Source organism: Schistocerca serialis, chromosome 2 (genome assembly GCF_023864345.2).
Source record: "Schistocerca serialis cubense isolate TAMUIC-IGC-003099 chromosome 2, iqSchSeri2.2, whole genome shotgun sequence".
In the NCBI taxonomy this organism is placed as follows: Eukaryota; Metazoa; Arthropoda; class Insecta; order Orthoptera; family Acrididae; genus Schistocerca; species Schistocerca serialis.
In genome coordinates, this window is record NC_064639.1 from 831,878,677 (window position 1) to 831,903,581 (window position 24,905).

The window sequence follows — 24,905 nt, forward strand, 5'->3', positions numbered from 1 at the left end:
TTCTGAATTAGGAACGTGTAACCAGTCTGTGATTATATGCGAGTACGTGTCATTTTCGTCTTAAAAAGTAAAGTGAGTATTAAATCAAACGTTGGTTCACCGAACTATTTCATAGTGATGTGCCAAAGGCAGTAATATGCCCTTGCTTTTCATCAACCTAAGAAATGCTCCATCTGGTCAGTTACCGGTGGATGCACCGTTCAAAACGTAATGCAAACGTTGTAGCAACTTGGACTTTTCTATTCTACAAAATGTTACTGGAAGTGAAATTCGTACTTACTGCCAGCTTCCTAGTGGCGACTATTGGGAAGAACCCTGCACCTAGTTATATAATAAAATGGTTCAAATGGCTCTGAGCACTATGGGACTTAACATCTGAGGGCATCAGCCCCCTAGAACTTAGAACTACTCAAATCTAACTAACCTAAGGACATCACACACGTCCATGCCCGAGGCAGGATTGGAACCTGCGACCGTAGCAGTCGCGCGGTTCCAGACTGAAGCGCCACAACGGCCGGCAGTTACATAATAGTTGTAGAATAACACTTATTGTACACTGACCCATAGCAACGATGTCTCAGTAAACGTCACAACCACACGATGTGAAACCTGCCATAGACGACCCAATTTCGCTGACAGAGAAGGAAACTGTTACAACATAGGCACCTTGATTGAACACTACCAAAGTGATACCCCAGTATTTACATGCATGTTGAATGTGTTGATTTCCATTTCGTCCTCACCCGAATTTGTTTACAGTATTTTCATTACAGAGAATAACCATTCCTACGGATAAAGAATGGAGTGGGTGAGATAAGGTTGCTATCGATGGGCAGACTCCATGGACGGACTGGTTCGATTTTTCCGTGAATAGTAACAATAAGTGGATTCTAGCAGTCATTAAGTGTACCCCGTGTTGACAAATGTTCGTCATCTTAGTGGCGATTGTTCGGCGAAGACACAAAGCAACAGTAATTGACGGTAAGACTTGCTGTGTGTTCTTGTAATCGATTAGTATTAATGATTTTTAACGTCATAGTGATATGGTAGCATCGATTACATTTCTGCAGCCACCTCTGGAAAGTACAAGAAATTTATAGCATGTTGTAATATTCACCTCATAAAGCTACATGCTGTGTACGGAGACTGGGTGTTGCTAAGCGAAGCCTTGTGGCTTACCTTGAATGAGCCATTCGAATTTTGTCTTACCATTATAGAACAATTGTAAGTAACGTTTATATTATACTTTTCCTAACAGTTTATAAGTGTTTTGATAAGACGACATTGCCACTTTTAGTCTACTTGATTTCGAATCAGGTTAATCGGTTTCAGATGCCAAAAAGACACCTGAAAATAAAAAATAAAAAACTACGAAATTTATTGACAGTTACTTGGAAGAGTATAGTATTTAATAACTACCAGCAGAAAAATGCTCCTATCGGAGCGCCAAAAACTCAAATACGTTCCTGTTTATTTAAAAGACTCTGACTGAAAAGTGGGGTACCAGCTGCATCATTCTACCTTCCTTCGCATTTTTTTAAACATGCAACCCACCTCAAACTCCCACAGGCTCCCATACCTGTGACTCGCTCTCATCCACAAGTCCATCGCTGTAAGTCGGTCATGACTACCCACTCCCAACTGCCCTTTCTCATTCACTAGTTTAGCCCCACTCATCGTCAATATCTCTTTGTGTTTCTCTGTCATTGTCTCCTGTATCACAGCCACGGTACCCTTCGTTCTGCCCTACTAATACTGTCTCCTCTCGCTGACACTGTCTCTTCTTGCTCTCTCTTGCTGCTAATGTCTCATTCCTTCCTACTGCTACTGTCTCCCCGCCAGTGGCAGATTTAAAATTTTTACTCCCCTAGGCCAAAAATATGTTTTAAATAATAACTATATAATTTTTAAATCACAATGAATGTGCTCTAAGTTACTAATAAAAAATCACACTATAAGCAGAATTTTTTAAGACTAATATGAAGAAATAAACCAAATTCACCAGTCAGCGAAGTTTGCGTGTGGTTTTGATGGCAGCAAACTCGTTAATCATATCTTCATAAGTTAGCAAGTCAGCTTCGATGTCAAGAACAGACAAGCCGATCAGTCTCTCCTCAGACAAGGTGGAACGCAGGTATGATTTCAGACTTTTAAGAACAATTCTAAAAGCAATGTCAGAACTCGGAAATGTGGACTGTAACCATTCCTTTCGTAGAAATTCTCACTTCGACTGGTACATGACTAATCTCACAAGATTTCAAAAACATGAAGCTTGCATCTCCACGATCTTTTATAAGTGCATTGGCAGTCCACATCATTCATAATCTTCAAGGATTTATTTTAATAATAGTTGAACATGCCACAAATAGAGCTAATAAACCCCACAAGCGATTCACATAATTCATGCACTGTTTCAATATCAATATCTACGCTTTGCAGTTTCACATTTACCCTATTAAATCTGTGGAGTATGTCTTTCCAAACTTTCATCATGAATACTATTTCTAGTTACTGACATGATTCAGTAAAGCTGAAGGCTCATTTCGCGCAAGTAGTTCAAAAATGGTTCAAATGGCTCTGAGCACTATGGGACTTAACAGCTGTGGTCATCAGTCCCCTAGAACTTAGAACTACTTAAACCTAACTAACCTAAGGACATCACACACATCCATGCCCGAGGCAGGATTCGAACCTGCGACCGTAGCAGTCGCACGGTTCCGGACTGCGCGCCTAGATCCGCGAGACCACCGCGGCCGGCCGCAAGTAGTTTCTCACAGGTATTATTGGTCACATATGCGAGGGCACTGATAACGCTCTCCCAATTTTCATTTCGACTGACTCATGCTTCCTCTCTTGTTGACCAACGTGTTTTTGATAAAATGTTCATTGTTTTGCTTTTTTTGAAGGAAAAAAGTAGCTCCAGCGTTGTGTAGTACCAGAGAAAAAAATTATAAACGTTTTCAAAAAAAATGTTCAAATGGCTCTGAGCACTACGGGACTTAGCATCTGAGGTCATCAGTCCCCGAGAACTTAAAACTACTTAAACCTAACTAACTTAAGGACATCACATACATCCATACCCGAGGCAGGATTCAAACCTGCAACCGGAGCGGCCGCGCGGTTCCAGACTGAAGCGCCTAGAACCGCTCGGCCGGATAAACATTTTTACTAAATTGAAAACTGAATATGCGTCCTGATCACAGCTTGCAGCACTAGTGTCTACTAAATTCAAGGGCTGTGCTGCACAAGGCACACAATGCGATTTCGGACTTTATTCTTTAATGCGTGCCTGCAAACCTGTGTAGGCTTCCGACAAATTGCTCGCATTGTCGTATGACTAGCCTTTACAGTCAGTAATATCAATGGAATTTATAGACAGTGCGGCCTCAGATAGGTTTTCAGACTTGTCTCCCGAGTTTGATAAAAGTAGAAGAAAACGTTCAGCAGGCTCTCCATTCTCGTTCACTTATCTTAATACGAAAGTTAACTGATCGATATGTGAATTGTCCACAGCAGAATCTACTATTACAGAAAAATATTTGGCCTAATTGATATCATTTGTGTTAACTCTTTTTACTCGTTCAAAAAGCAGCTCTATTATTTCATCACAGATTGTTGAAGATAACTTGGGTGTCTCTGCCCCGGATTTCCATATCGTTCAGTGTGCTCTGCGAAAAAAGGATCGAACTAGGCTATAAGTTCAAGGGACATCATAAATAGACTGTTATGTAACGAATGAAAATTTTCAGCATCTCCACGTATGAGAAAGTCCACGACTTGTTAATTTCTTCACTACTGGTAACACCCTTTTCAAAACATTGCGACAGTACATTTTTTTTCTGTCGGAACATGTGACTCGAAATGTTTTTCTCTGCTCCAAGTGTTTTTTGTTTTCCATTTTAAAAGTGACTACTCAAAAGTTTCGTTTTCAAGTGCATTTTCATGATGAGATAAAATATTAGAAATATTTCTCCAATCTGAAATAACAATAGAAACAATCGTGGTCTTACCTCCGAACAAAAACTAGCATGAGTGCTACAGGAGTACACTAAGTAATCACGCAAGATTGATTAACCAATTAAAAGTTTACGATAGAATAAATGTTTGTTCAGATATCAGATTTTACCGTCTATTGGCCTTCGTCAATTAGAAAAATCAAAGTTACAATTTTGATTAATGCCACAGTGTAAAAGAAAGTCGATTGTTGTGTCATTAACACACCGTTCCGCAGGATTATCACTAATGACGTTATTTGTTTTGTAACATCTGATTCGACATTCAGATTTTTCAGATACTCGAATTCAGGAAAAATCCGATTTTCTTCATTTTTACCCATTGTTTCGTTCGAATTTACTTCTTTCACTACAGCTGTCATCAGTACTACATGAAGTCGAACGAGCAACGTTTTCTGTGAAATGTTTATTCTGACTATCATTCTAGAACATTAGCTTCTCGTTCTCACTTTTCCTTCGTTAATTTCCGAAATTCTGCCCCACTTAATTTTGCACGTTTAAGTTTTTGTTACTCTTATTAATGTTAAAGACACTTACGAAATTGTCTACCAATTCCAACACAAAAGAAAAGAAGTTTGTAAATAAAAATACCCAATTTAAAATCGTACCAGATGGCACAAGTGCATGAAGCTATTTACTTTATAAACGACAGTCAACCAACACCAGCGCAAAAGAAAATATGTTTGTAAGTCATACGCATCCAGTTCAAAATCGTACCACGCGATACATGATCACAAAGGTTAGTTGCTATTGGTTATCCGTCTTGAGTTTCCTGCAATGTAATTAAAGAGAACTACACCAGACGTGTTTCTCTTTTACTCACAAAGCATCCTCCGTGGTTATTCTGCAAACTGGATACATAAGTTTGTACATTTATGGTTGTTTTAGGATAAAAACAGCGTTTTGTTTATAAAGTTGGCGTGCAAATTATGACGGTGTTTTTCTTTTTTTACATATTCTGTTTCTTTCTGCCTTCCTTGCTAGTAGCTGTTGACTTCAAAAGGCTTCGAATCATATATGCACTTTGCAGTTTTTGCCATTCTGCAGTATTTCTTGTGTTTCATTATTTACACTTCACTTTTGTAAACTGAACTGAAGTTACGTGTGTTTCTCACTCTGCACTGTAACAGTGTTTATGTCTGTTCGTTTGTTTTCGTTCACGTTGTGAGCGTTGCCAACCTATGAAACTGCTTTGCGTGTGTGTATGTGTGTGTGTGTGTGTGTGTGTGTGTGTGAGAGAGAGAGAGAGAGAGAGAGAGAGAGAGAGAGAGAGAGAGAATTAGTGATAAATGGAGCCTGTGGTTGTATGTGTACATTTAATGTTATATTAAATGGTCAATTAGTTTAAGAACTGTTTGGTTTGCCAAGCTGGTCTGATCATTTATGAATTGTTTCCTTTCTGTTGTCGTTTTTCGAACGTGGTAGTTTTCTTGTAAGGTGAGGAGCTTTTTTTGTCGATATTTATCCTTACGATGTTTGTTAAATTAATCAGTTCTAAATGACTCATAAATGTTTATTACGGTTCCAGACACTGGATATCCCACTGGTAATCCTTCACATTGTAAATAGAATACATTATTGAACTGAAAATAGTTCTGTTCTGTTATTAGCTCTAGAAGCCTGGCTGTTCTTTGATGTATTCGCGTGGAAGTGTACTGTGTGTCTTAAGATTTTGCTCTATAAAGATTATTGTTTCAGTTATTGATATATTGGAATACATATTCTCTACATCAAATGACAGGAGAGTAGCTGCGTCTGGAACCTGTTTGCGTTTTATGTAATGAGTCAATTGTGTGGTGATTCTTATTGTTCTGTCCTCTTGTAATTTGTAGTTTTCTGATAATATTTTCCACATGTATCTTGCAAGTGGGTAAGAGGGAGCGTTTCCATAATTTACTATAGCTCTGACGGGAAGGTCCTTCTTGTGTAGCTTTGACTGGCGTAGAAGTAGGGTAATTCTGAACTTCTGTATCTTGGAAACAGATAAAGATATCAAGGAAATTTAGATGTTGTTAAGAATACATCGTAAAAAATTCAGCCATTTGCTGTACACAGGCATCTTGGAATCCTCGGCTGGGTTTAGTCCATTGGTGACGTCGAAAATAAAGACAAAAAGCTTTTTTGCGGTTTTCCCTTGAACTAACTTGCCTCTATAAGACCCATCAAACCCATCGTATACAATATCAAATGCACAAAGAACAAAACGATTTGCTGCATTTGCCTAAGCAGGAATGAAATGTGTAACATTCTTATCGCGACCCTGTGCTTTAGAATAGCGATACTGAGACGGTCCTTCTGCTGGATATACAAGCGGTCCCTGGCCCAGAGGCTATCCAAAACACTTAACCCCACCTTCTTGTCACCAATAGAACTCGAACTATGAGCACCGGAATATACACAGTAAAGGAAGCCAGTCGCCTTGATTGGGCCGATGACAGGTGTTTTTATTTTTCAAATATTTCATTAACAGTGAGTATTTATGACGTCTGTGTCTGGTATAGTGAAATGCAAAAGATAATGTTCAAATTACATTGAAAATAAAACATTTATTACAAAATCCAAGTATTTATTACACATTTTCTTTAGGTGGTCTATCGATAGCAAGTTTCCCCGACATGTGCCTTGGGTGTGCGTCTAACGTTACTGCAACTTTTGAGCTGGAGATCGCAACATAGCGTCCCCACAGCGTACACTTCCTGCCTATCGCCATTTTTCGGGCTTTGAAAGAGGACGAATCATTGGCATGAGGGACACAGGGAGAAAGCGCAGAGCTGGTGGAGTCACACTGAAGTTATTGCTTGTTGCTTGTTTCTCACTCACTGATCAAGCAGCAAGCAGTAAACTTAATGTGACTCCACCTACCTCTGCTATTCACCACAAAGTGCTAGAAAATATATTGTCCGACCGATTAATTCACATGATTTTGGCAACTAACAACAATTTATCGACAATATTGCTTAAAAGGAGCAGTTACTGCCTTCCAAAAAGAAAAACTATGTTCCGACCGGTATTGAGGAGCTGAAGATGGCAATGGCCGGAACCGTTAATTGTGAATTGCACAACTTAAGTGATCAAAACAGACCTTAACAAATGAAATATCTGTGTTTACATTTAAGTCTGTTTTCAGTAATTCATCGATATGTGCACAGATACCGACTGTTATCATCATTAATTAGGATGCACCACCGCATGCTCTTATGTATCCGTCGTGTTTTTCGCGACCATCACTTCGCAAAATTGACTCTGTAACTAACGGGAAAATAACAGAGCGTGAACGAATAGCGTGCTGTAAAGACTACCAGCGACATTTGGAACCATCTCAGTGGAGCCATTGTGCTTGGTGCTGGGTAATATACACGACAGATATTACCAGCAAACTGAAGGCTGAAACCTACTAGTTACTCTGCTGTAAATTCAAAATACAGACGGAAATTACAGGCGAAGACTTCGCGAACAAGCGCCATCTGGCAGAATTGAAGGGTGAGTACGTAGCGCGGGAGAGATAAAGGAAGACGAAGGGGTTAATTCCTCTCAACACCAGAAAGAGGATGGATATGAAGGGTGCTGATGCGATCTTTATCACGCGTTCCGCACTGAAGGGTAGATACGTAAATGCTGCTAGAAAGACTCTCCAGAACAAACACTCTTGTATTGCACAGCGATTCTGGCAGATACGACAGACGCAACAGAAACCCGATGACAACCTACATCAGACAAATTGGGATCAGACAAATGGGCTGAACACAACACGACGGTAGACGCCAGATCCAAAATAATATTACAGAATATCTACATCTACATCTACATGATTACTCTGCAATTCACATTTAAGTGCTTGGCAGAGGGTTCATCGAACCACAATCATACTATCTCTCTGCCATTCCACCCCCGAACAGCACGCGGGAAAAACGAACACCTAAACCTTTCTGTTCGAGCTCGGATCTCTCTTATTTTATTTTGATGATCATTCCTACCTATGTAGGTTGGGCTCAACAAAATATTTTCGCATTCGGAAGAGAAAGTTGGTGACTGAAATTTCGTAAATAGATTTCGCCGCGACGAAAAACATCTTTGCTTTAATGACTTCCATCCCAACTCGTGTATCTTATCTGTCACACTCTCTCCCCTATTACGTGATAATACAAAACGAGCTGCCCTTTTTTGCACCCTTTCGATGCCCTCCGTCAATCCCACCTGGTAAGGATCCCACACCGCGCAGCAATATTCTAACAGAGGACGAACGAGTGTAGTGTAAACTGTCTCTTTAGTAGACTTGTTGCATCTTCTAAGTGTCCTGCCAATGAAACGCAACCTTTGGCTCGCCTTCCCCACATTATTATCTATGTGGTCTTTCCAACTGAAGTTGTTCGTAATTTTAGCACCCAGGTACTTAATTGAATAGACAGCCTTGAGAATTGTACTATTTATCGAGTAATCGAATTCCAACGAATTTCTTTTGGAACTCATGTGGATCACCTCATACTTTTCGTTATTTAGCGTCAACTGCCACCTGCCATACCATACAGCAATCTTTTCTAAATCGCTTTGCAAATGATACTGGTCTTCGGATGACCTTACTAGACGGTAAATGACAGCATCATCTGCGATGATAACCCGTATGATACAGACGGGGAAGGGGGGTGCAGGCGTCAAAACGTGAGCCACGTGTTGGCTGAACAGAGCGACACTAACGAAGACTGAGGCAGTCGTAACTTCACTACGTCGGTGTCAGGTGAGCTTGTGTCGAGTTACAAGTGACTACTTTCTACATCAGTCCAGTTGATTCTTCTAATGCATAAGCTTAATAGGATTAATCTAGCTGATGACAGCAGTTCAGATTGAATTAAGTCAAGCTAAGTTAGACTCTATCTTGACTAGCAGCTGTTAGCATATGATCGTGTTAAAAGTGAGTATAGCTCAGACTGCATTGTTTCAAGACTTGTAGTTTTTACTTTATGGTTACCATAACAGTGCACATAACTTGTAAGATTATATTCAGAACTCACTTTGCATACACTCTACCGTAGTGTATCGTTAATTACTTTAGAGTACAAATCGTAAAACAGAATAACATAATACACTGTCCAGTCACTTTAATGTGACCACCGTCTATGTTCAGCATCAACCTGCAATAGCCATCCACAGACCGAAAGTGGCGGCACTAGCGATGGAGGGCATATAAAGCGTGCCAGAGGGAATAGGAGAAGGCGGCGGGCGGAGTTAGTGCAGTCGCTCTCGTAATGTGGAAGCGGAGCGATTTACCTGACGTCAAAAACGCTATGATCATCCGATTTCGGCCCAAGAGTGGTTGGTTGGTTGATCCGGGGGAGGAGACCAAACAGCGAGGTTCAAAATGGCTCTGAGCACTATGGGACTTAACATCTGCGGTCATCAGTCCCCTAGAACTTAGAACTACTTAAACCTAACTAACCTAAGGACATCACACACATCCATGCCCGAGGCAGGATTCGAACCTGCGACCGTAGCGGTCACGCGGTTCCAGACTGAAGCGCCTAGAACCGCACGGCCACACCGGCCGGCAAACAGCTAGGACATCGGTCCAATACGATTAGGGAAGTTTGCGGAAGGAAGTCGGCCGTGCCCTTGCACAGGAACCAGCCCGGCATTTACCTGAAGCGACTTAGGAAATCACGGAAAACCTAAATCAGGATGGCCAGATGCTGCTTTGAATCGTCGTCCTCCCGAATGCGAGTCCAGTGTGCCAACCACTGCGCCATCTCGCTCGGTGGCCAAGAGTGGAAGGGTTTCCGAAATGGCTAAGTCTGTAAGCTGCTCGTGTGCCGGCGTGGTTAAAGTGTACCATGCATGGCAAAATGGCTCCGATACAACTGTGGTGCACCACGGGCCACAGATGATAGGGATAAACGACAGCTGCGGTGATGTGTACGGGCGAATTGACGTGCAACTATTGAGCAACTAAGCGCCCAGATGAACCAAGGCGCTACCAACAGTGTCTTCCCAACGGCCGTTCGGCTAACGTCGCTGCTTACGAACCTCCGCAGCAGGCGCCAGGGTCAGGCGCCCATGCTAACTGCTGTTCATGGGCGACGAAGGCTGGAATTTGCACGCCATTACCGCAACCGGACGTACAATGAGTGCTGAAGGTAGCCGTGTCATGTGAATCACGTTTTGTGCTCTATTGGACGGGTGGCCGTTGGCGTGTACGACGTGAAACGTCTGGAAGCGAACAGCCTGCAATAAACACTGGAAAAGTCCAGATCGAAGGAGGGAGCCTTATACCCTGAGTGATCTCGCCATTCTGGAAGCGCAGTGGATCAACACAAGTATGCATCTGTACTTGGGGACAATGTATACCCCTTCATGCTTTATATTTTTGTAGTGTCGTACACTATTGACATTACACCACGCAGTCAGCGTCAAAAACTGTCCTTTGCGCTTTTGAAATGATAAAATATTTTCGTGTAGGTGGATCAAGGTGTGCCTTGTAACAGATTTTCGAAATGGGCGTCGACACCTCCACTCGCTCTCTGTGGTTTAAAAAAAATTGAATCTACTTGTCCAGCGTTGCGTGTTGTATTGAATGCCGAGTAATCTACAGATGGGCATGTGACATTGGGCGTAAGAATGGGGAAGCGTTAAAGCACAACTATCGAAGTCTCTCTCTCTCTCTCTCTCTCTCTCTCTAGATATAACATCGTCCCTCTAAGTAACACACAAGCGTTACTTTAAAAAATCAAGGCAACACGAAGCGACACAAGGGAGCTATTGTAAGACGCGGAAAGTACCGTGAGACGATGAAAATTTTGTAAGACGAGGAAAATTTTGTAAAATGAGCTAATTTCTGATTTGCTATTCATTGGGTCAACTTAAAGGGAAGGTACGTTGGACAAGGGGGGGGGGGGGGGGGGTAACTGGCCAAAAATTGTAAGAAATTGTAAGTTACAGTATTTCATGGGGATATTGGCTGCAGCATAGTTGGACTAGTATGGCAGCCGAACAAAAATTATATGTTGCAGTTTCGATGATACGCTTCTGGAATGACATCCATCGATAAAATATGTAAGTGTAGGTTGAAACAAAATGACTCTGAGACGCTGATAAAATTTTTCGAGAGACTGAAAGACGTTGTGGTTCAAAAATGGCTCTGAGCACTATGGGGCTCAACATCTTAGGTCATAAGTCCCCTAGAACTTAGAACTACTTAAACCTAACTAACCTAAGGACATCACACACACTCATGCCCGAGGCAGGATTCGAACCTGCGACCGTAGCAGTCCCGCGGTTCCGGACTGCAGCGCCAGAACCGCACGGCCACCGCGGCCGGCAAAGTTGTGGTAGTAACCCAACAGCAGTCCATAATTGACCACTGATGGTGTGTGGAGCCTTCCTCTCCGGTAGAAATGATGGAATGGCATTATTGGTCGGTAGATCCCATCTGGGATGTTGGGCACCCTGACCCAAGGCTTTCTAGCTGACGCCGTTTAAGCTACTTGCTCGTCTTTGTGATGGAATGATTGGGACAACACAAACACGAGTGAAGAAAATCTCCAACCAGGCCGAGAATCAAACCCAAGACTCGGCAATCTAGAGGCCGAAAAACTAACGACTAGACCACGAACTGCTGGATCCTGTCTGGTGAAAATGTTACAGGATATCTAGAAATATCGCTGAATTGCTGCCAGATTCTTCACTGTCCCGGTGGGGGTGGGGGCAACTCATCTTAGTTTCGTGGAAGGGCAAGGGATGGGGGAAATAAAACTTGAAATGTGGAAAAAATGTGTTCCTCTTTGACCAAAGGAAGATTTTTGAGCATCTGGCGTTTCAGTCGCAAAACTAGGGGTGAACGGTGAAACACTTTTGAGATTTCATGACAAATCGCTCTGGATACACTAGTCCAAAGATCTCAAACGTTCCGAGCTTCTTCAAACGGACACTAAAATGAGAAGTCTGCCTTTGTGGTAGGGCAGGATGCAAATTCGTTTATGAAGATCATAACTATCTTTTGCAGAGGTGAGAGTACCTTCTAAATTTTGATACAAATACTGATCTCAATTATTTAATTTCAGGAAATGAAAAACACACTCCGTACGCCGCGATCACAGTGTAAACACTTTTATTGTTCCAAGATGACTGGTTTCAACAGTCTTATGCTGCTATCATCTGATCTTCTGGAACTTGATATAAGATTGCCATGTTACATTACATGAAGTCAAAGCATTCGAAAGAAAGCAAAGACAGATGCGCGGCGCGAGAGCGGCAGTTTCAAACGTGGCGCCTGCCCCTGGCGCCACCAGACGTCACCGGTGCTGCCACGGGCAATAGCTCCGCTACCTGCCCGGGTCGACTTACGCGCGCGCGCCACGTTGGGTCTATCTGATTGGCTGCTGATGATGTCATCATGCGTATATAAGCGAGAAACCGTAGCAGCCCCGGCAGTCTGTGAACTCCTGACGACGATGGTGGAGATGGTCGTCGAAAGCTCGAGGATTTTATTCGAACTGACGCGGCTTGAAAACCGAGAACGTTTTATTTACATATATCCGACCAATTTTGCGGGATGACACAGAATGTCACCGGTATTGTTCAACCTGACACTTGCAAAGATAAGTCAGAGAGAAGTCTCTCATAAAAGCTTCGAGGGTATAGAAGTAGAGGCTGAGAAACTCACACATCTCGCATTTGCTGCTGATGTGACCCTGTTGTCCAGAGCTGAGGAGGAACTAATGCGGATGAGTGAAAGCGTGGAGGCGGAAGCAAGCAAAATTGGACTCCTTCTGAATGAATCAAAGATGGAATATCTGCTCATGAGCAGGGCGCATACTTATTCAAGAGACTCACTGTGCAGCCTTTGATAGTCGGAAACCGATCCTACGAAAGGGTTCGTGAATTTAAATATCTGGGGGGAATCTTTACAGAAGGCGCAGCATGTAAAGCAGAAATCAAAGCGAGGATCCAAGCCGCCAACCGATCATACTTTGGTCTCAGTCAACTTCTTGCGTCACGTGGTCTCTCGAGGAATTTCAAACTCTAGCTGTATGAAACAATGATTCAACCCGTAGTACCGCATGGTTGTGAAACTTGGAGTGTCCGGAAAAATAACTTGAACACTCTTCTTGTTTTTGAGCGGAAAGTCTTAAGGAAGATCTTTGGTCTGGTACAAGATGATGTTACTAGAGAATGGAAGATCAGACATAACTGTGAACTAGACGAAATGTACGATAGACCAAACATTGTAGGACTGATGAGAACCAAGCGCCTTGTATGGGCAGGACATGTCAGTCGGATGGATAAATGCCGATGGCCTTTGAAAGCTATGGATTGTACTCCCTGTGGAAGACGCCCACTAGGAAGACCAAAGAAGAGATGGAGGGATGGAATCCATGAGGACCTCTTGCAGATTGGAATAGAGAATGATTGGCGCCAAGAGGCACAAAACAGAACCCAGTGGAGGAGGAACCTTGTTGCAGCGCGCCGTCCTCTGGGCTTGATCGCGTAAAGAAGAAGAAGACAGTGTGCGGCGGATTTGAAAAGGTTTGATGGATAATACGACGGTACCCCCTCGTGATGGTCACGTGTGGTCTATTGGAACTTTGACAACGAGTATGGCTGGCTCCACGTCCCCACGCAGTCCATCAACAGGACACTGCTACATCGGAACGACCCACAAATCTGGTTCAAATGGTTCAAATGGCTCTGAGCAATATGGGGCTTAACTTCTGAGGTCATCAGTCCTCTAGAACTTAGAACTACTTAAACCTAACTAACCTAAGGACATCTCACACATCCATGCCCGATGCAGGATTCGAACCTGCGACTGTAGCGGTCACGCGGTTACAGACTGTAGCGCCTAGAAGAACCGCTCGGCCACTCCGGTCGGCCACAAATCTGGATGCAGTTTACGACCAGCCGACCAAATGGAGACCAACAGCAACGTGATTTTGAAACTCCGTCAGATGCTTATAACGCTGTTTCTCAAGTGTAGTACTCGGTGTCTCCATTTCCTGCACGGTGATTACGCGACATCTGCCGTGGTTCACGCCCCTTGTACACTCTACAGGCCTTTTAACAACACTAAACACATAATCGAGAGGTCAGTTCGTGCACAAAACCCTGCACTTTTCACAGTTATGGGCGGCTACAGAGGAAGCATGGCTCATTATTTCTGCAGGAGACTACCAACGGCTTGTTGAGTCCATGCCACGTCGATCAGCTGCACCACATCAGGTAAAAGGAGGTCCGACATGATAATAGGGCCGGCCGCTGTGGCCGAGCGGTTCTAGGCGCTTCAGTCCAGAACCGCGCTGCTGCTACGGTCGCAGGTTCGAATGCTGCCTCGGGCATGGATGTGTGTGATGCCCTTAGGTTAGTTAGGTTTAAGAAGTTCTAAGTCTAGGGGACTGATGACAGTTGTTAAGTCTCATAGTGCTCAGAGCCATTTTTGAACGATATTAGGAGGTATTCCACGACTTTTGTCATGTCAGTATATTAAACGTCCCAAAATTACGGTGATGGAATGCTGGGATGGTTCTGTTATGATGTCATTATGGCTTCCGTCCGTCCTCATTACACTTGCCATTCCTACACTCTTTTAGGTAGCAAAATGTAGATAATGCGAGGTAGATCGCTGATTTGACGACAAGAGTGCCTGCTTTTGCGTTGACTTGAAGTAGGGAGACGGGGAGGCGGAAGAGCTGTCGTCAGGGAGACATTGTGCTCGGCGGCGAGAACACGCGACGCCGAGAAAAAGGGGCGTGGCACTCTCGTGGGTGGCCAAGGACGTCGCCGTCCAAACAGGTGGGCGCCGCCAGCAGCTTCTGCCGGCTTTGCTTCACTCCTCAGCGTCACTGACGTCCCTGCAAAGGCGAGTCTTATCCCTCTCAAATGTACTTGCTCGGTAAGTGAAAAGGCGGAGCAGATAGAACACAATCCTTCAATTACGCGCTACGGTGTTTTTTGCTTTTCGGGATCTGCCCTTATGAATTACAATCTCCGTGTATCTCGGCAGAATTCGCGTGAGCCGTAAGCTAAAATTCAGTCCATTATGAACAACATTAACGAACTAGCACATTACAACATATTTCTGTCACAGTGGCCATCCCTTATCAAGGAAAAACCCTTTCTGAATATAGTCACTGCCTCCCACCACATCGCAAACAGTCATAAGTTTCTTTTTTTGGTGGTCACTGTTGAAAAATTGGCACCGGTAAATATTTACATTTTTTTGCGGTTCGAACGAGCCGCTTTCCCGTACCGCGCCGTCGGTATCTCCGTAGTAAACTGTAAGCTGGCGCTCACCTGTCGTACTGTTGCCGGTGCTTCAGTCACTCAGCTCGCGGCCTCGAGTCAGTGCCGACAGGATTGGTGCGCGCCTGTGTCGCGGCCGGTCCGCATGTCCCAGTCAGCTGCCGCGCGCCGCCCGCCACTCGCACACGCCGGCGACAGAACAGAGAGCTACTCCACGTCACGCCCACCACAAACTGTCCGGCGTCGACGCCCGGCGCTGACTGATCCGCTCGGCGCCCACGACGCGGCCTGCGGAGCTGGCAAAGCGACGGAGGCGCCCCTGCCGCACGGCGCGCGAACACCGGCGGGGGCCAGCGCCGCGCCGCGGGACTCTGCGCAGGCAGGCCGGCCGGCCGGCGTCACGTGCTGCCGAACCCAAAAATCCGCAACACATGCCGAATATCGTGTAGGGCCCCCACGAGCACGCTTAAGTGCCAGAACACGACGTGGCATGGACTCGACTAATCTCTGAAGTACGAGGGCAGTTCAATAAGTAATGCAACACATTTTTTTTCTCGGCCAATTTTGGTTGAAAAAACCGGAAATTTCTTGTGGAATATTTTCAAACATTCCCCCTTCGTCTCGTATAGTTTCATTGACTTCCACAGGTGGCAGCGCTGTACGGAGCTGTTAAAATGGCGTCTGTAACGGATGTGCGTTGCACACAACGGGCAGTGATCGAGTTTCTTTTGGCGGAAAACCAGGGCATCTCAGATATTCATAGGCGCTTGCAGAATATCTACGGTGATCTGGCAGTGGACAAAAGCACGGTGAGTCGTTGGGCAAAGCGTGTGTCATCATCGCCGCAAGGTCAAGCAAGACTGTCTGATCTCCCGCGTGCGAGCCGGCCGTGCACAGCTGTGACTCCTGCAATGGCGGAGCATGCGAACACACTCGTTCGAGATGATCGACGGATCACCATCAAACAACTCAGTGCTCAACTTGACATCTCTGTTGGTAGTGCTGTCACAATTGTTCACCAGTTGGGATATTCAAAGGTTTGTTCCCGCTGGGTCCCTCGTTGTCTAACCGAACACCATAAAGAGCAAAGGAGAACCATCTGTGCGGAATTGCTTGCTCGTCATGTGGCTGAGGGTGACAATTTCTTGTCAAAGATTGTTACAGGCGATGAAACATGGGTTCATCACTTCGAAGCTGAAACAAAACGGCAATCAATGGAGTGGCGCCACACCCACTCCCCTACCAAGAAAACGTTTAAAGCCATACCCTCAGCCGGTAAAGTCATGGTTACAGTCTTCTGGGACGCTGAAGGGGTTATTCTGTTCGATGTCCTTCCCCATGGTCAAACGATCAATTCTGAAGTGTATTGTGCTACTCTTCAGACATTGAAGAAACGACTTCAGCGTGTTCGTAGGCACAAAAATCAGAACGAACTTCTCCTTCTTCATGACAACGCAAGACCTCACACAAGTCTTCGCACCCGAGAGGAGCTCACAAAACTTCAGTGGACTGTTCTTCCTCATGTACCCTACAGCCCCGATCTCGCACCGTCGGATTTCCATATGTTTGGCCCAATGAAGGACGCAATCCGTGGGAGGCACTACACGGATGATGATGAAGTTATTGATGCAGTACGACGTTGGCTCCGACTTCGACCAGTGGAATGGTACAGTGCAGGCATACAGGCCCTCATTTCAAGGTGGCGTAAGGCCGTAGCATTGAATGGAGATTACGTTGAAAAATAGTGTTGTGTAGCTAAAAGATTGGGGAATGAACTGGGGTATTTCAATGCTGAATAAAACAACCCCTGTTTCAGAAAAAAAATGTGTTGCATTACTTATTGAACTGCCCTCGTAGTACTGGAGGGTCGATCAGTTGTAGTATTTTGCAACACGTATTATGTTCGAGTGTAATGACTTCTCTGGAGACTAGAAATCTACTCTGTAGGAATCAGCATGAGTTTCGAAAAAGACGATCGTGTGAAACCCAGCTCGCGGTATTCGTCCACGAGACTCAGAGGGCCATAGACTCGGGGTCCCAGGTTTCTGGACTTCTGCAAGGCGTTTGATACAGTTCCCCACAGTCGTTTAATGAACAAAGTAAGAGCATATGGACTATCAGACCAATTGTGTGGCTCAAATGGCTCTGAGCACTATGCGACGTAACGTCTGAGGTCATTAGTCGCCTAGAACAGGGGTCTCCAAACTACGACCCGCGGGCCGAAACCGCGTTAGCTGGCCGGACATTCCCCGTATCCGGCACGCCAAATATTTGAGGTGGTACCTATACTGCCAACAATTGAGTTTCGTGGCCCTCTCCTGACCAATACACCGCGACATTGGCTCTGCTACTCGCTACAAGACTGCATAACTAAACTTATTGTTGCGCCGCTTGAAATAAGAATGCGTTGACATACTCTACCTCTGTTACGTCTTGCAGTAATAGTGTTGCTAACAATGATTTTGAGATTTAGTTAACTTTGCAGGACGCTTTCGTGAAGAATGTGCAGTGACATACTTTTTTGTCGGTGAAATTCGCCAGAGTAAAATACGCCAGAATTTCGGTCAGGTACGTCCATTAATCAAAATTATGTAATAAAATAAAAATTGTAGTTCATTTCAGTGCTAGCTAGTCTCACAACGTTAGATTTTTGCGATTTCATCTTTCCTTTAGACTTACATTACGGTGTTCGTGGAGTGGTAGGATGCTTTAATCCTACTAGGTAGATCTTGGCCCTTATGACTTCGTGGAGGAGTCAATGTGGCCCGCGTACTAAAAAGTTTGGAGACCCCTGGCCTAGAACTTAGAACTAATTAAACCTAACTAACCTAAGGGCATCACACACATCCATGTCCGAGGCAGGATTCGAACCAACGACCGTAGCGGTCGCCCGGCTCCAGACTGCAACGCCTAGAACCGCACGGCCACTCCAGCCGGCCCAATTGTGTGATTGGATTGAAGAGTTCCTAGATAACCAAACGTAGCATATCATTCTCAATGGAGAGAAGTCTTTCGAAGTAAGAGTGATTTCAGGTGTGCCGCAGGGGAGTGTCGTAGGACCGTTCTATTCGCAATATACATAAATGACCTTGTGGATAACATCGGAAGTTCAATGAGGCTTTTTGCGGATAAGTGCAGGAGGATGTGCAACGAATTGGCGCATGGTGCAGGGAATGGAAACTGAATCTCAATGTAGACAAGTGTAATGTGCTGCGAATACATAGGAAGATAGATCCCTTATCATTTAGCTGCAATATAGCAGGTCAGCAACTGGAAGCAGTTAATTCCATAAATTATCTAGGAGTAGGCATTAGGAGTGATCTAAAATGGAATGACCATGTAAAATTAATCGTCGGTAAAGTAGATGCCAGACTGAGATTCATTGGAAGAGTCCTAAGGAAATGCAATCCGAAAACAAAGGAAGTAGGTTACGGTACACTTGTTAGCCCACTGCTTGAATACTGCTCACCGGTGTGGGATCCATACCAGATAGGGTTGATAGAAGCGATAGAGAAGATCCAACGGAGAGCAGCGCGCTTCGTTACAGGATCATTTAGTTGTCGCGAAAGCCTTACGGAGATGATAGACAAACTCCAGTGCAAGACTGCAAGAGAGACGCTCAGTAGCTCGATACGGGCTTTTGTTGAGGTTTCGAGAACATACCTACACCGAGTAGTCAAGCAGTATATTGCTCCCTACTACGTATATCTCGCGAAGAGACCATGAGGATAAAATCAGAGAGATTAGAGGCCACCCAGAGGCATACCGACAGTCTTTCTTTCCACAAACAATACGAGACTGGAATAGAAGGGAGAACCGACGGAGGTACTCAAAGTACCGTCCGTCACACACCGTCAGGTGCCTTGCGGAGTATGTATGTAGATGTAGATGTATTGACACTATGAATCCTGCACGGCTGCCCATAAATCCACAAGAGTACGAGGGGATTGAGATCTCTTCTGAACGGTACGTTGCAAGGTATCCCAGGTATGCTCAATTATGTTCGTATCTGGGGAGTTTGGTGACCAGCGGAAGTGTTTAAACTAGGAAGAGTGTTTCTGGAGACACTCTATAGCAATTCTGGACGTGCAGGATGTAGAATTCTCCAGCTGGAATTGCCCAAGTCCGTCAGAATGTGTAATTGACATGAATGGAGGCAGATAATCAGACAGGATGCTTACTTATGTGACACCCGTCAGAATCATATGTAGACGTCTCAGGGGTCCCATATCACTCCAACTGCACACGCCCCACATCATTACAGAGTCTCCACCAACTTGAATAGTCCCCCGCTGACAAGCATGGTCCATGGATTCATGAGGTTGCCTCCTTACCCGTTCACGAGCATCAGCACGATACAATTTCAAACGAGACTCGTCTGACCGGGTAATCTGTTCCCAGTCATCAACAGTCAAATGTCATGTTGACGGCCCCAGGCGAGGCGTAAAGCTTTGTGTCGTGCAGTCATCAAGGGTACACGAGTGGACTTTGGGCTTCGAAAGCCCATATCGATGATGTTTCGTTGAATGGCTCGCACGCTGACACTTGTTGACGCTCAGCATTGAAATCTGCAGCAATTTGCACTTCCGTCACGTTGAACAATTATCTTCAGTCGTCGTTGCTCCCGTTCTTGCAGGATCTTTTTCCGACCGCAGCGATGTCGGACAGTTGATGTTTTGCCGGATTCCTGATATTCATGGGACACTCGTTTAACGGGCGTACGGGAAAATGCCCACTTCAACGCTACCTCGGTGATGCTGTGTCCCATCGCTCGTGCCTCGACTATAACACGACGTTCAACCTCACTTAAATCTTTATAACCTGCCATTGTAGCAGCAGTAACCGATATAACAACTGCACCAGACACTTGTTGTCTTATACAGGCGTTACCGACCGCAGCACCATATTCTGCCTGTTTACATATCTCTGTACTGAAATACGCATGCCTGTGCCAGTTTGTTGCGCTTCAGTGTACAATCTCTTATTATTAAATTCTTGGAGAAATTACTTAAAGCTCATCGCCAGGAAGCTGTATTGGACAGTAAAGTTGACTGTCAGTAAGCTTCTGCGTAACTCGAATTGATACATCCGTAGCTCACGTCACGGTGTGTGACGGATGAGGAGACTACTTCTGATGCTACGATCTTCGCCTTCTCCCCTCCCCCCCCCCCCACCCCCTCACCACTTCAGCACATCGCTGTTCTATTCTCAAATGCCACTAGGGAAGAATAAATTTCAGTAGTCATCGAGTGAAATAGAAGTAATCTCTGACGTTCTCCAAGAAAGTTTTATAGGCCCTCTGCTGTTCTTGATCCACATGAACAATGTGTGAGACAATCCGAGAAGCACTCTCAGATTGTTTGCAGACGATGCTGTCATTTACCGTCTTATAAAGTCATCAGATAATCTAAACAAAATTCCAAAACGATTTACACAAGATATCTGTATGGTACGAAAAGTCGTAATTGACTCTAAATAACGAAAAATGTGAAGTCATCCACCTGACTATCACAAGGAATCCTTTAAATTTCGGATACACGATAAATCACACAAATCTAAAGACTGTAAATGCAGTTAAATACTTACAAGGGAACATCACCATCGCACTCCCCTCAGATTTAGTTATAAGTTGGCACAGTGGATAGACCTTGAAAAACTGAATGTAGATCAATCGAGAAAACAGGAAGAAGTTGTGTGGAACTATGCAAAAATAAACGAAATATACAAACTGAGTAGTCCATGTGCAAGATAGGCAATATCAAGGACAATATGAGCTCAAGGGCGCCGTGGTCCCGTGGTTAGCGTGAGCAGCTGCGGAATGAGAGGTCTTTCGTTCAAATCTTCCTTCGACTGAAAATTTTACTTTCTTTACTCTTGCAAAGTTATGATCTGTCAGTTCGTTCATTGACGTCTCTGTTCACTGTAATAAGTTTAGTGTCTGTGTTTTGTGACCGCACCGCAAAACCGTGCGATTAGTTGACGAAAGGACGTGCCTCTCCAATGGGAACCGAAAACATTTGGTCGCAAGGTCATAGGTCAACCGATTCCTCCACAGGAAAACACGTCTGATATATTCTATACGACACTGGTGACAGCATGTGCGTCACATGACAGGAATATGTTGTCGACCCACCCAACTAGTACACTTGGCGAATGGGTAAAAAGATTCTTCTACCTTGCCCGATTTAGATTTTCTTGTGGATGTGATAATCACTCCCAAAAAAGTGATGAAAACATAAGAGTTTGTCACATAAACTGAAAATAAAAAGTTAAACTTTTCACTCAAGAGAAGACTTGAACCAAGGACCTCTCGTTCCGCAACTGCTCACGCTAATCACGGGACCACGGCGGTCCGGAGCTCAACTATCCTTGTTATTGCCTATCTTACACATGGACTACGCAGTTTGTATATTTTGCTTATTTTTTCGTAGTTCCACATAACTTCTTCCTGTTTTCTCGATCGATCTGTGTTCAGTTTTTCAAGGCCTATCCACTGCGCCAACTTATAACTAAATCTGAGGTGGGTGCGATTGGGAGGTTCCCTTGTTAGGGATTACAATAACGAATAACTTACGTTGGAAGTATCACATAGATAATGTTGTGGGTAAACCAAACCGAAGACTATACGATTGATTGCCAGCACTCGAAATCAAAGACTGTACAATTTATAGGCAGCACTCTGAGAAAATGCACCATGACTACTGAAGAGATTGTCTACACTACGCATTTTCTGTAGTACAGCTCTGCTATGTCGGATCCACATCAGATGCCATCGACGGGGGACATCGAAAAAGTTCAAAGAAGGGCAGCTCGTTTTCTACTATCGCGAAATAGCGGACAGAGAGCCACGTATGTGATACGTGAAGTGGGATGGCAATCATTAAAACAAAGGCATTTTTCGTTGCGGCAGTATCTTCTCATGAAATTTCAATCACCAACATTCTCTTCAGAATGGGAAAATCTTTTATCCCCTCCCTCTCCTACACAGAGAGCAATGATTACAATAATAAAATAAGTGAAATTAGGGCTTGTGTAGAAAGATTTCGTGTTCATTTTTTCCGCGCTGTTACATAATAGAAAGATAGAGAAATAGCTTGAAGGTGATTCGATGAACACTCTGCCAGGCATTTAATTGTGAACTGAAGATTAATCATGTAGATGTAAAATAAATCTTCATATTAACTCTAACTTCTCTGATTTTCTCATCATGGCCATTTCGTGAGACGTATGTGGGAGGTAGTAATAAACTATCCAATCAAAAGTATCCGGACACCTGTTAACGGGCATTAGTGTTGGGTGTGTCCAACCTTTGTCTTTACGAGGCCTTCAATTCTACTGAAGATACTTTCAATGAGGTATCTGAACATCTGTGGAAGGTTAGTGGATCATTATACATCAAGAGCCGAAACCAGAGAAGGTACTGATGGAGTTAGGATATGGAGGAAGTCGACTTTCTGACACATCCCAAAGATATTACACTCGGTTCTCGTCGGTACTCTGGGTAAGCCAGTCCATTTCAGCAATGATTTGTCCCCAAAACATTGTCTACATCTATATCTACATCTACATACACACACTGCAAGCCAGCGTACGATGTGCGGTTGAGCGTACCCTGTGCCACAACTAATCATTTCCTTTCCAGTTCCACTCACCAACAGAGCGATAGAAAAACGACTGTCTGCATGCCTCTGTATGAGCATAGTTGTTCGTATCTTGTCTTCATGGTCCTTGAGTGGAACGTATGTTAGAGGCAGTAGAATCGTCCCGCAGTCAGCTTCAAATTATGGTTCTGTAAATATTCTCAATAGTGTTCCTCGAAAAGAACGTCGCCTTTCTTCCAGAGATTCCCGTATGAATTCTTGAAACATCTTCGTAATACTTTCATGTTGTTCGGACCGACCGGTAACAAATCTAGCAGCCTACCTCTGAATTGCTTCGTTGTCTTCCTTCAATCTGAACTGGTGTGAATCCAAAACACTCGAGCAGAACCCAAGAAAAGATCGAACTAGCGTCCTATATGCAGTCTCATTTACAGATGAAGACAGTTTCCCAAAATTCTTCCAATAAACCGGAGCCGATCATTCGCCTTCCGTTCCGGAATCCTCACATGCTCCTTCCACTTCATATCGTTTTGTAACGTTACGCCCAGATATTCAAAAGACTTGACTGTGTCAAGCAGGACACTATTAATACTGTATCCTAACGTTACGGGTTTGTGTTTCCTATTAATCCCAATGAACTTACATTTTTCTACATTTATAGATAGCTGTCATTCATCATTACAACTAGAAATATTTTCTAAACCATCTTGTATCCTCCTACAGTATCTCAAAGACGACACCTTCCCATACAACACAGCATCATCAGCAAATAGCCGCAGATTTCTGCTCACTTGTCCTCCAGATCACTTATGTATGCCGAAAATAACAGCGTTCCTATCACACTTCCCAGAGAGAATTCCTTACGATAAACTTATCTCTGACGAATACTGACTGCCGAGGACAACGTGCTGGGATCTGTAACTTAAGGAGGCTTCGAGCCGCTCACTTATCTGTGAACCTATTCTGTATGCTCGTGCCTGCATTAAAGGTCTTCAGTGGGGCAAGGGGTAAAATGCTTTCCGGAAATCTGGAAATGTAGGATTTGTATGCTGCCATTCATATATAGTTCGCAGGATATTATTTGAGAAAAGGGCAAGCTGATTGTCTCATAGATGCCGCTTTATGACCGGGTGCATGCTGATGTAAACCATGATCGTCTCCGAACTCTTGCTCCATTTCACTTAATACACAGTGCTGTAATATGAGTTCATGTCCTCCCCTTCCGCATTTACCGTTTTCTTAAGTACTATAAGAGACTCCCCCCCCCCCCCCCCCCCCCCCCATGAACCATGGACCTTGCCGTTGGTGGGGAGGCTTGCGTGCCTCAGCGATACAGATGGCCGTACCGTAGGGGGTAAGAACTGAAAGAGGAAGCCGTCTGGTAGAATTTTGCACAGAGCATAACTTAACCATAGCTAACACTTGGTTTAAGAATCATAAAAGAAGGTTGTATACATGGAAGAATCCTGGAGATACTAGAAGGTATCAGATACAGATAGATTATAAAATGGTAAGACAGAGATTTAGGAATCAGGTTTTAAATTGTAAGACATTTCCAGGGGCAGATGTGGACTCTGACCACAATCTATTGGTTAGGAAGTGTAGATTACAACTGAAGAAACTGCAAAAAGGTGGGAATATAAGGAGATGGGACCTGGATAAACTGAATAAACCAGAGGTTGTACAGAGTTCCAGGGAGAGCATAAGGGAACAATTGACAGGAATGGGGGAAAGAAATACAGTAGAAGAAGAATGGGTAGCTCTGAGCGATGAAGTAGTGAAGGCAGCAGAGGATCAAGTAGGTAAAAAGACGGGGGCTAGTAGAAATCCTTGGGTAACAGAAGAAATATTGAATTTAATTGATGGAAGGAGAAAATATAAAAATTCAGTAAATGAAGCAGGCAAAAAGGAATACAAACGCCTCAAAAATGAGATCGACAGGAAGTGAAAAATGGCTAAGCAGGGATGGCTAAAGGACAAATGTAAGGATGTAGAGGCTTATCTCACTAGGGGTAAGATAGATACTGCCTACAGGAAAATTAAAGAGACCTTTGGAGAAAAGAGA

At 44.1% G+C, this 24,905-nt stretch overlaps 2 protein-coding genes across 2 annotated transcripts in view; both read right to left on the reverse strand.

Moving 5' to 3' along the window:
- LOC126458105 (acyl-CoA Delta-9 desaturase-like) overlaps positions 1–15,487 on the reverse strand; it is a 660,845-nt gene extending 645,358 nt beyond the window's left edge. Inside the window, exon 1 of the mRNA XM_050094930.1 lies at positions 15,291–15,487. The gene's annotated coding sequence lies outside the window, so the exon portion shown is untranslated. The remainder of the gene's footprint in view (positions 1–15,290) is intronic.
- Positions 15,447–24,905, reverse strand: part of LOC126456448 (acyl-CoA Delta-9 desaturase-like) — a 218,777-nt gene continuing 209,318 nt past the window's right edge. The window contains exon 6 of the mRNA XM_050092198.1: positions 15,447–15,644. Within this exon, the coding sequence (XP_049948155.1) occupies positions 15,447–15,644 (198 nt within the window). The remainder of the gene's footprint in view (positions 15,645–24,905) is intronic.